The sequence below is a fragment of the Pieris rapae genome, chromosome W, assembly GCF_905147795.1.
Source record: "Pieris rapae chromosome W, ilPieRapa1.1, whole genome shotgun sequence".
NCBI lineage: Eukaryota > Metazoa > Arthropoda > Insecta > Lepidoptera > Pieridae > Pieris > Pieris rapae.
This window is the reverse complement of record NC_059533.1, coordinates 2,381,452-2,394,620: the sequence shown is the minus strand read 5'-3', so window position 1 is coordinate 2,394,620 and position 13,169 is coordinate 2,381,452. Positions and strand designations below refer to the sequence as shown.

At 34.9% G+C, this 13,169-nt stretch overlaps 1 protein-coding gene across 2 annotated transcripts in view; it reads right to left on the bottom strand.

Annotated features, from left to right (window-relative positions):
• Positions 1 to 4,316: 4,316 nt before the first annotated feature.
• LOC123690456 (polypeptide N-acetylgalactosaminyltransferase 1-like) overlaps positions 4,317 to 13,169 on the bottom strand; it is a 29,305-nt gene continuing 20,452 nt past the window's right edge. For both annotated transcript variants that reach the window (XM_045633885.1, XM_045633886.1), the window contains 6 exons: positions 8,515 to 8,691; positions 8,367 to 8,407; positions 7,774 to 7,850; positions 7,237 to 7,569; positions 5,167 to 5,267; positions 4,317 to 5,096 (listed from right to left, as the gene is read on the bottom strand). In XM_045633885.1, coding sequence (XP_045489841.1) covers positions 7,415 to 7,569; positions 7,774 to 7,850; positions 8,367 to 8,407; positions 8,515 to 8,691 — 450 coding nt within the window. In that variant the 3' untranslated portion in view covers positions 4,317 to 5,096; positions 5,167 to 5,267; positions 7,237 to 7,414. The remainder of the gene's footprint in view (positions 5,097 to 5,166; positions 5,268 to 7,236; positions 7,570 to 7,773; positions 7,851 to 8,366; positions 8,408 to 8,514; positions 8,692 to 13,169) is intronic.

Sequence of the window (13,169 nt, the reverse complement as noted above, 5' to 3'; positions counted from 1 at the left end):
TAGTGCTCGATTTTCTAATTACATAATTACAGGTGACTTTAATTTACCTCATCTCATCTGGTCATCCTCTCCAGATACCCTACTACAATCTGCAAATACTGAGTCATCAAAATTATTGTTGCATACTATATCTTTTATGAATTTAAAACAAATTAATGTAGTCTACAATAACAATGCGCGGCTCTTAGACCTAGTCCTAACAACACTTCCTGGGCGTGTTGATTGCTCTGATGATCCGTTGCTTAATCCTGTTCCTCATCATCCGCCTTTAGATATACTTAGCACTGTTGATAGGTCAACTGTCATGACATCAATTATTTTCAATCTAAGAAATTTCTTTAATGCAGATTATGACTTAATAAATACTGCTATTGATCGGGTAGATTGGGTGACACTACTAGCCTCGCCCCATTCTAAAGATGCTGTTGCCATCTTTTACTCAAAAATAAATGAAATTATTGCTACTAGCGTGCCATTCTCTAGACCTAAATCCCGTAAGCATCCAGTTTGGTTTAGCAGAGGGCTGATAAGAGCTCTTAATCGTAAGAAGAAACTTTGGTGTCGTTGGAAGACCTACAAAAACTTGCTCGACTATCAAGAATTTTCTTTATTAAGGGCGCGCGTTAAGGGTCTTATGAAACTCTGCTATAATCGTTACATACAAGGAATTGAATTATCGTTAAAAACAAATATCAAATATTTTTGGAAGTACACGTCTACACTAAAACAGACTAACTTAGGATACCCTAAACTAATAAAATATGGCAGTATTTCATCTGACGACCCTAAACAAATAGTTGAGCTATTTTCAAACTATTTTCAGTCAGTATTTGAATCTCAAACTGACTTAGGTGGAGGCACTATGTACACCGTTGATGAGAGCCTTTCCAGTAACGCTCAGATCCTTCTGAATAATTTATTTTTCGACAAAGATGAAATCAGCAAAGAATTATTTTTGCTTGATCCAAATAAAGGTCCTGGTCCAGATCAAATTAGACCAGTTTTTCTTAAGCGTACATATCGGTCATTATGTGCCCCCTTACAGATTATTTTCAATAAGTGTATGTCCAGTGGCACATTCCCTGACTGCTGGAAATTATCTTACATAACGCCTATCTTTAAGGGTGGTGAAAGGAGCGATGTCGAAAATTACCGACCGATTTCAATACTCTCTGCAATCCCTAAAGTTCTGGAAAGATTAGTTCACCAACGCATTTATTCCAGTCTAAGGCATGTTATTATAGACCAACAGCACGGATTTGCAGCTGGTAAATCTACTCTCTCAAACCTCCTTGTTTTCACTAATTATATTTTTAACGGTTTAGATAATAACCACCAGATAGACACAATCTACACAGACTTTCAGAAGGCATTTGATAAAGTTGACCATATGATGCTTTTACAAAAGCTGTCTTTTAATGGTATTAAGGGCAATCTTTTAAGATGGTTTACAGCATACCTACATAATCGTGTTCAATCGGTGGTTATAAATGGGTTTACTTCTTCTCAAATAGTAGTGACATCCGGCGTCCCCCAGGGCTCCATTCTTGGGCCGTTGCTCTTTTCCTTATATATTAATGACATATCCAAATGTTTCTTACACTGCAATTACTTGCTCTACGCAGACGATTTAAAGTTATACAGAAAGGTAGTTACACTTTCTGACGTGAAACTTATCCAGGAGGATCTCGATAGGCTTGATGACTACTGCCAGATAAACAAATTATTCTTGAAATATAGTAAGTGTCAGCATATCGTGTTTACAAGAAAAACACATAACACAATCACCGCCAACTTCACCCTTGGATACCATGCCCTCGAACGTGTGCGGTCTGTAAGGGATCTTGGTGTCCTTTTTGACTCCAAATTAACCCTAGATAAGCACATAGGCTTAATTATTAATAAAGCCTACCGCATGTTAGGTTTCATAACACGAGTCACCAGACCCTTCAAAGACAAAACCACATACATCCACCTTTATAGGACGCTCGTGCAATCCCAGTTGGAGTACGCCTGTCCAATCTGGAATCCGCATTACGCTATATATGTCGCACAACTGGAGGCTGTACAAAAGAAATTTTTACGCATTTTAAATTATCGGATGAATAGTGGTAGGGCTAATTACAAGGAACTTTTAAAAATATATAAATTACCTTCTCTGAGTACTAGGCGTAATCTAATAGATTGTGTCACAGTGAGAAAAATATGCGTAAATGAAATAAGTTGTTCAGATCTTCTTGAACTCATACCATTTAATGTTCCTGCCAGGTCTCTACGCTTACATAGAACTTTTAATTTTCAGACTCCCAGAACCAACATTGGGTTCCGCGAGCCTCTTCACAGGATGTGTTCTTCCTTAGATTCAATCAAAAACATTGACCCTTTTTCGCACTCCACTACTGCTTTGTTTAAGAATAAAATAAAGCAACTCTTAATGTCTTAACTTAATATTACTTTTATGTGTGTTGTTGTCATGTATTATTTTTTGTATCATATATAAGTGTAACCTGTTGTAGATGCATCCAGTGTGTTTGTATTTGTTTTATTTTTGACTGTGTTTTTATTAAGGATGTCTCTGTTTGGTTTCCCAATGAATAAATAAATAAATAAATAAATAAATAAATAAATTAAGAATATTGGCAAGTAAATAAAATAATTAAGTAAAAAATAACGGTTTTAACTAGAACCCCGACTTTTATTCTTCATAATCATCATATCGTTGTGTTTTATACTTTCACCAGCAGATAACAAACACGTCTTCAATATACAATGCTGTATGTTTTCCGGAGGCACATCAATATGACGGTTTTACATAAAATAAAACCGATATTATGTGCCGAGAAGGAAAACATACAGCATTGTAGGAAGTTCTTCCTGGTGAAGACTCTATGACGATGGAAATGACAACGTCCTAGCAGGTAAAGATAAGTATGAAGTTGAGGCGATTACAGCGCCAACTATTGTTCTTAAGAGGAACTATTTCAGTCGGTAAGTATCGCACTTCATGGCTAAGTATACATTGCTTCTTCAATATACAATGCTGTATGTTTTCCTTCTCGGCACATAATATCGGTTTTATTTTATGTAAAACCGTCATATTATAATTATTTTTTTTACACTATAAGCGCAGAGACAATTTGTAACACAAAATCACAATAATTCCTCTACATACTATGATGATGGATGGCGCTATTCGTTGGAAAATTTAGTAAATAGTTTTGCGAAATACGTCATCAAGACTATATGAATGTTGGGATCTTTTCACTCTTTTTTCTTCTCATTTCCTATCCTTCAGGTGTTAGATATCACAGGAGATGCCCTTGCGCTAGCTGCAAAGGCACTTAAGGCAGAAAACGAGATTCCATTTAAAATAAAAACAATAATCCATGTCAATTAATTAATTATTGTATATATAGCTTCTTGGATATAGGATAGATGTTTCAAAAAGCATCAAGGGCATAGAGCTTACACAACTCTATATTATTTTTAAGCAATCTCTATTTTCAATTCCTTTAATTTATTTATTTTGCGAACAAGCAATACTGAATTGTATTATTTATTACAAATATAACACCTGCACATATATATATATATATATATATATATATATATATTCCCGAGATCGAGATTGACGCGATTGGGCGGCAACGGTCAGGACGCGTCAAGCGAGCTGAAGACGACAGGCACTCTCTCTATTATAAGGCGTAAATTAGTCATTTTTTGTAGAATCCATAATAAGTTTAGCGTACCGTATTTAAAAGCCGGCAACGCACTCGCGAGCCCTCTGGCACTGAGAGTGTCCATGGGCGGCGGTATCACTTAACATCAGGTGAGCCTCCTGCCCGTTTGCCCCCTGTTCTATAAAAAACCTTTGGACCTGTTATAATTGTGTAAATAAAATTAAACTAAAACTTTTTTTTAAATTGTGTCCAAGTTTTTGAATTGTTATTATTGTTAGTATTGTTTAAAAAAAGACTACTCCTACAAAGCCAAATTTACTGCACATTCATTATAAGTTATATATCACAGGAGGTAAGCTATTAGGTAACAAAATAAACCAGCTATTTAACTATGATAAAATATATTTAATATTTAATACAATTGACAATTTTAGTACAACGCCATCTAGTGAGTAAATGTGGACACAAAAATAGATGTCAATACATTAGGTTTAAAGGACGGAATTAATTTTTTTAAATTAAACCTTAAAATTACACATAAAAATAAATACCTATTAGAAATGAAATAGGTATTTTTTTATTACAAGTGAAAAAAAAATGCTGTCTCGCTTATTATAGCATAGGTGTAAGATAGACAAAAAATTTAAACTGATACATTTCGAATCAATTATAAAAACTTAAAACACTACCGACCTGATAAGTGCACACGGTTTCAATATTATTTTTAGATTAATCTACGACTCGTAATATGTACGGGTCATAGTAACGACGAACGAGCTTTATTGTAATAAAGGAATCCAGTTGACTTTCTTAAGTTCCCTTTAGAAAATCAACTGGATTGCACTTATGTAAATCATATAACTGTTTTTAAATATAGTTTAATTATTACTTTTGTTTTAGTTAAATTAACAAAAATAACTTTATGTGGTAGACTTACAAGTACTTTCATTCCTCAAGTAAAAAGCACACAAAAAAAGCTAACAAATATTAAGATTAAATTGCATTTATCCTTTAACAATTCGACGACAGATGGCGCTTTAATCAACTTACAAAATTACTAGCACACTTTTAATTAATTTCGATAGAGGGCGCTGTCATCAAGTTACTAATGCAATTTAATGTTTTATAAAAATTCGCCTATAAACAAATCGACCTATAATAATAATTTTAAGTACTACACAGTCTTACGAGCACCCTTAAGGCTGAATAATTCATGACAAGGACAACAATATAATTATCTATACAAAGATAAGAGACAAGACGACCTATGTTTAATACAACAGATATTTTGTCGAAAAAAAACCCGTTCACTCCTCTTGGCTGGAACTCTCGGAAGACGAGTACAGCTGAGCAGTTCTGGTGGTTGGTGTGCGTTCCGTGGTTTTATTCGGCATTGTTAACTCGCCGAGAAGATTACTAAAAAAATAACCCAATAAGAGTTTAAAGCAATACTGCGATTGAGCTGCGACCTTTAAGGTCTACTCACGCGACATCATCAGCGTCCAACTTCCAGTTGAAGAATTCATCACCGATGTTGAAAGTCAGATTCGATCTCATCACCAGGCGCACGGGACGACCGTCGTTCGACTGAAATAATACTTTGTATAACAACTACTTAACAACAATAACTTCATAAAGTCAGGCTAAAGCGCTTAGTCCGAGATCCCACTGCAGGATTGGTGCGTTCATCGAGTTTTTGTTTAAAACCAAATTTTTATGTTCATTTATAATTAGGAGAATATATATTTACTAGGTTGCCTATCAAAATTTGGCCGCCAATATTTTTAATTAAATTATTTTGAATTGATTTTTGGTAAAAGATTACGTTCATTTAATTTTTAAATAAAATAACGTCTACATCACGGTAATTAATATGAAGATTCTAAAAAATCACGGTTGCCGTTGCGCACATGGCCGCACCTCTTTGCAGCCAAGTGTAAACAGGTATGATTTCGATATATTTATACGTTTATAACGGATATCTATTAATTATATGTCAAATTGAAGCTAATTTTTTTCTATTAATTTTCATATAAGGGTGCCTAATTATATCTGGCCGCAAATAAGGTTTGCTGGCGGTTAAAGATGATAAATATTTGAGGTAGAGTGAAAGAGAGTTAGCGCGTAACGCGTTAGTCAGACAAGGACAGCGGTTGCCGACTGTGCGACGCTTTTAAGACATTGCGCATGCGTCGAATGTTAGTGTTCTCAACTGAACAGATGCGGCATATTTATTCTAACAGAAAATCCACGCTGTTTTGAAGTTCGTAATAAACAACGTTTTATATTTACATTGTTGTTTTATTTGTGCATCTAAAAATTATTATATTAATTAACGTAAAATAAAATTGATAAAGATGAAGTCGTATTTTTTGTGTAACGAAAAAAGCAATGTACTCGACTTTAATTCCAAAAGTGCTCGCTAATGTTATTGTTTCGTCGTAAAAAAAATATAAATATTATGACCATTTATTTACAATTGACTCTACTAATGATTTTGGATGCGCAATGGCTTAAAAGCGTCGCACAGTCGGCAACCGCTGTCCTTGTCTGACAAATGACGTTACGCGTTAACTCTCTTTCACTCTACCTCAAATATTTATCATCTTTAATCGCCAGCAACCCTTATTTGCGGCCAGATATAATTAGGCACCCTTATATGAAAATTAATAGAAAAAAATTAGCTTCAATTTGACATATAATTAATAGATATCCGTTATAAATGTATAAATATATCGAAATCATACCTGTTTACACTTGGCTACAAAGAGGTGCGGCCATGTGCGGAACGGCAACCGTGATTTTTTAGAATCTTCATATTAATTACCGTGATGTAGACGTTATTTTATTTAAAGATTAAATGAACGTAATCTTTTACCAAAAATCAATTCAAAATAATTTAATTAAAAATATTGGCGGCCAAATTTTCATAGGCAACCTAGTAAATATATATTCTTCTAATTATTATAAATAAACACAAAAATTTGGTTTTAAGCAAAAACTCGATGAACGCACCAATCCTGCAGTGGGATCTCGGACCAGCTGGACCGATTTTGATGAAATTTGCATGGGTTCAAGTAAGTCTCGGGTCAAAACCTTAATTTTTTAAACATGAAATAGGTTCTATAACACTGCAACGCAACAGCGCAGGTGACAAATAAAAGGCAAATTTAATGTTCTTCCGATACCGACTTTGTATGAAGCCGAGGTTAGTGTATAAAAATCACAAATTTAGTACATTTCCACCTACCCACACACAATTTTTGTAACTACCTACACACTATTTTTACACATTTTATGTTAAATTGGGTCAGGTCACATGTAATTAAGTAAAAATCTCTGCCCCATGCCCCAATATTACGAGGTATCAAACTATTCACAGCATTATAAAGGAAGATACTCAGTTTTTTCTAGAACCAGAGGCGAATCTCATGTTAAATGATACCATGGACCCTCCAAATACTAGAAGGCAAATGCGTTGCCAGCCTTATTAAATATAGTCCCCTTTAAGAACCCAAGTTTAACCGTTTCCATGGTAACAGAACTTTTGAAATACCTGTTTCTGCGACCCCTTAGCGAAACTCTCCTCGCTGTGTAGTCTTTCATCAATTTTCACTAAATCATCATCAGCACTCATTAATTTGTATCTTTTCCTGTCACCTTTGACATATCTCACATCTGTCAGACTGTTATCTGTCACTTCCGCATCCGGTTTCAACCGCAAACTGTCACTGTCACGTCCGCGATTTTGACGTTCGCTCCGAGGCTTTACCTAGATCTGTTCCGTATACATCAACGCTCTGGAAGTCTTTACGAACGCCGTCCGTCGGTTTGTCTTCATCACTGCTCTCATCATAACGTTTATAAATTTCATCCGGTTGTTCTAGATCTGGTAAATTAACATTAGTTTAAATGGGTACTGAAGAATTCTCATATATTAAGGGCTTATAATATATTCTAATTTCAAAATTCGCCAATTGGTCGAAAAGCCTCTTCCACAGTCCCAAAAAAAGTTACCTGAATTACACAATAGCAACATTTTTTCTTCGAAACAATATTCTAAATTTGAATTCGATAATAGATGAAAAACTACCTGAATGCGTCCGTGGCAACGTCATTGTTTCTTCTAAGGGCGAGTCCTCAATCGATATTGGTTTTAACACATCGTTACTGCAAGAGTAAATTAAACTTTATTTTATTATTTGCACTACACTATGCCAAAATAACACTAGAACACATAACTAAGTGTAAAAATTGCTTGGCTGCTCTTATGGCGTCGATAGATATATTTTTGTTTTATTTCATAATAATCATATATATTATACATTGTCATACAGATTACAGATACTCATTTGACAGTTAGAAAATGTTTGATTGTGTTTACAGGCATGTTACGTCACAGGGTCTGCGATGTCATCTTGGTTTTGGTGGGTTCTTGAAAATGTTTTGAGTTTATTAAGGCAATAATTTACTAATTTAAGGGTTCTGATGTCATTAATAAAAAAACAAAAATTGTTTTTTTAAATCTTGTAACATTATTTACGATTTCAGTTCACGCTATTCTTGTTTTCACCACTCACGAACCCGAATACCCAAACAAAATTTAATCAAAATCGGTCAAGTTTTTTTTTAGTTTTTAAATACACACACAGAAAAAAAAATTATATAGATTAAAAAAATTCTTACTTAATCATCGGCAGTATTTTTTTGTGATGTTTTCGTTTTCTCTGAAACCAAAATATTTCAAAATGAGCGAATACCATTATTTTTTTCTAAAATATGTTTTCAACTTTTGCCCAAGGGATGGCGCTGCGCCGGAGATAGTTAAGAATACCTTAGGCTGGAGAGTGGGTTTCGGCGTGATCTCCACGAAATCCTCAATTATAATCTTCTTCTCGTTATCCTGCTTCAACCGCACCACGCCCGGTTCAGTCTTAACCGGTTTCTCGGGAACACTCGTTTTTATCACTTGAACATCTGGTTTCACTTCCTTCGGCTGGATTTCTTCGTGCTGCAAAATATTATAAAATATCTAGGCTATCCCTTTCGTTTTAAGCGATATGAAAGAGAAACCTACAAATGGACACAAACAAACTACCCTCTATCTTATATGATGTGTCAAAGATCGATGGAGAGATGAAATGAAAGAAAGAACAAAATAAAAGATACAGCTTTAAGAAGAACAACAAACAACAACAGAGGTACAAAATACGCAAAAAGGAAGACAATTTAGAATATAGATAGACCTAGAAAACAGCTGATACATGGCAGAGAGTGAAGAGCCTCGAAGAGCAGCAGGAGTAACAGGATTTGGAGGAGGCCTGTGCCAAAAAAGGGCACACTGATACCAAGGAATTTATGTGATTACAGAAATATGCATATGTTTAAGTGTAAATAACTGAAATAAAAAGCTCGCTCCAAATTGAGGGTAGCGTCCGCGTCGACACGCATCGTCTCAATAAATTTAATATTTAAAAATTAATATAAACGGAAATAATCGAATTAAATGTGATGATCGCGTTGTGTTATTGAGGAACTATCTTGTCAAACATTATCAGCCGCTAAAAAGCAGAAAAAGTGCATGTTAGATCTTCTCGGAAGAATACAGTGAATACAGTGAATTAAATTTACCTACAATCAGTTATATTGTGGATACATGAAGTGATTTAGTGCAAGGTCAGTACTGTCAAAGTGAGTGCGTGACTAGAAATACAATTATTTTATATATTAATTAATATTATTAGTCATTGATCTTCACGGAAATTAAATTCTTAATACTATAAGATATATTCAGCTGTGCCGTCACGGACGTCGTGGCTCTGTGCATGAAGCTCTTATCGCAGTGTGTAACAGAGGCCAGTTCGATTCCGAGCGACGAGAACACATACACATATTGTTAAACTTGCATTACATTATTTTATTTTATTTTTTTTTTATTTTTCTTCCATATATAATAAAGAAAAAAGAATAAACTATTAGTTAAAATGCTTAAATGCATTGCATGCTCTAAAGACCTAGACGTAAGCACGCAGATTCAATGCAAACAGTGCTTTAGAGGTTGCCACAGTAAATGTACAGGACTTACAATGGAGGAATCGAGTGATACTTGGATATGCCCACCTTGTATGCGAAGAGGACTGCGCTGCCCTGATGCATCGCCTGAAAAGCAGCAAGCCTCCACGCGGCGTCATAAAAAGGATCTAGGACAAAGCGACAAGCACTTGTCAAGGGATGACTTGCAGAAGGTAATTACAGAGGGAATAAACCAGGCAATCGACACTAAACTAGGTTATATACAGAATAAACTGATTGAAACTCTAAAAGCTTCTCTTATTGTGGAGTTGCGAGAAGAAATCAAGTCTTTCATTATTCCATACGTCGAAGAGACAAAATCTCTGAGGGAGGAATTGAGTCTACTTAAGAATGATCTTTTGAATTGCAATGCCATGGTAGGTGAACTAAAATCTCAAATCGGGAAGCAGCAACAGTGGAACCGGATGAATAATTTAGAGATTGTAGGTTTACCTCAAACTAGTAACGAGTCGACACGCTCACTAATACAAAAAATCGCAAAACATGCTGATGTGGATTTGCAACCGGGCGATATTGAATTCGCCAATCGTGTACAGCCGAAGCAATCTATGCCTGGCAAATCAAAAACAATCGTGGTGCGCTTGAAGACACGCGAAGTAAAAGACAAAATATTATCTGGCCTACGTAAAAAACGGGGAATCCATACATCTGATATAGGGATGTCAGGAGACTCGAAAAGATTCTACGTAAATGAGCATTTGACCCCAGATAATAAGCATCTTCTTAAGGAGGCGAAAGCGCTGGCAATCGATAAAGGTTTTAAATACGTATGGGTTCGTAACTGTGGAATTTTTTTACGCCGAAACGAAGAGTCCCCTGCTATAACCATAAATTGCGAACGGGATTTGGCAAAAATAGTTCGTTAAACCTACTACTATGTATTATTCGTATGTACCATTTGAGAGTTGTTATGTATTTCATGGTAGACTTAAACTATTTCCTTTGTTTTTGCTTCTTAAAATTACTAGACGAGATTTCCTGGTTCCATATGAACCAATATTTTGTTATGATATTAACGGTGTATAAATTCACTATTAGTTTTGTAGATTACTTAAATTATTCATTTCGACTTGGATTGAATTGGTCATTGAAATATAGTTTTAACAGCGTAATAACAAAGCCAAATAACAAATTTCTATTAAAAGTCTACATTAAAGTTAGTACAATCTCTATGTATTCACATGGTTGACAAAAGTTTAACCTTTTTTTATCAAAACGTTCGTGGCTTGCGTACAAAAACAAATGAATTTTATCAAAATCTTCTTACTTGTACTTTTGATATTATTTTGATAACCGAGTCATGGCTTAATAGCAGTTTTTATGACAATGAACTGTGCAGTGATGGGTACCAGTTGTTTCGACGTGACAGAACGAAAGAAACTTCCGGTAAAAATATAGGGGGAGGGCTACTCATCTATGTATCTTGTCAATTGAAAGCATATGAAAGGCCTGAGTGGAACTGCAATAATGTTGAAACACTCTGGATAACTATACCCCATAATTCATTGGCAGTCAATAGCCGGCGCAATCTCCACATCGGCCTTGTCTACATACCTCCAGATTCTATGCAGGCTGAAAGACTTGAAACGTTTATTTCGTATAGCCGCATAATAGACACAAATTTAAACGATAACTTTATAATAGCCGGTGACTTTAACCTCTCAAATATTAATTGGACGCCTTTGGGGCCCATTCTATTAAAAAAAGGAACCTCTAAAATACAAAATATTTCCGAAATGTTTTTAAATGAAATTTATATTTCCGGCCTAAAACAACATAATTTGTCGCCTAATAGTAGTAATAATGTCTTAGATTTAATTTTAAGTAACGTTTCCATCGACTGTTCAAAAACTGATATGGCCCTAGTAAAATCTGACATATATCATCCTTGCTTAAAAATCGATGCTACCGACTTAGTTTTACGTGAAACCATCCCAAAAGCACGAATAAAATATAACTTTCGTCGCGCTAACTATGAGGATATTAATAAAGCGTTGTCGAATATTGATTGGGTAAATGTTTTAATTGGAGATACTATTGATGAAGTGACAGATAATTTTTATGTAATTTTAAATAAAATAATTTCAAGTTCTGTTCCTAAGAGCCGGAATATTAGTAAAAGTAAATTTCCTATTTGGTACTCAAGGTCTTTGATTCATATAATAAAAGATAAATTAAAAGCTCACAAACGGTGGAAAACTTATAGGAATCCAAGAGACTACGATGAATTTTCGCTGTTACGCGCTAGGCAAAAACTTGTATCCAAAAAGTGCTTAGATATGTTTGAGAAGAGTATCCAAAATAATTTGAGTAAGGATCCCAAAGCTTTGTGGTCATATCTGAGAAATAAACGCCAATGCAGCCCAGGCTACCCCAGCACAATGATTCTCGGAGATGAAGTGTACTACACTGAAGCAGAAGCTTGCGAAGGGTTCAACAAGTTTTTTAGAAGCGTTTTCCAAGCCCCTGATGTTAATTACAATCTTCAACACCTTCCTGAATCTGACGACATATGCAACAAAGTAGTACTAACTGAGGATGAAGTCTGTAGAGAGTTGAAATCTTTAAATATTAATAGAGGTTCAGGCAGCGATGGAATACCTTCAATTTTTGTACAAAAATGCTATAGACAACTCTCAAAACCTTTGACAAATATATTTAATCAGTCGCTTAATATATTTTGTAGTTTCCCATCCAAATGGAAAGAAGCCCACATTGTTCCAATCCACAAAAAAGGATCTAGAAATAAAATAGAACATTATCGACCAATTTCGATTCTAAATTCTTTTGGCAAATTATTTGAAAAATTAGTTAGTAAAACGTTAAGTCCCCTTATCCTAAGACAACTACCACAACAGCAGCATGGTTTTACGAAAAATCGGTCAACTGTCAGCAACCTGACTGTTTTTACCGAGTATATATTAAAGGGAATGGACGAAGGAGAACAAGTAGATGCTATTTATACGGACTTCGAAAAAGCTTTCGATCGGGTCGATCATGTCATTCTCCTCCATAAGTTATTAGCGCTAGGAATTCGTGGAGATCTATACAGGTGGATCAAATCATATGTAACCAATAGAAGGCAGGCGGTAGTTACGGGGGGGCATAAGAGCACATTTATAAATGTGACATCTGGTGTACCTCAAGGGTCCATACTGGGTCCGTTGTTATTCAACGCTTATCTATATGATATAAAAAGTTGTTTCAAGTATTCACAATTTCTCATGTTTGCAGACGACAAAAAAATATTTCTAAAAATTAAATCTATGGATAACTGTGTTCAGCTTCAGCAGGATCTTAGTAGATTGGAAAACTATTACAGAAAAAATAAACTTTCTTTGAATATTGGAAAATGTAGTAAAATTACTTTTACTCGCAAACATAAGAAAATACAAT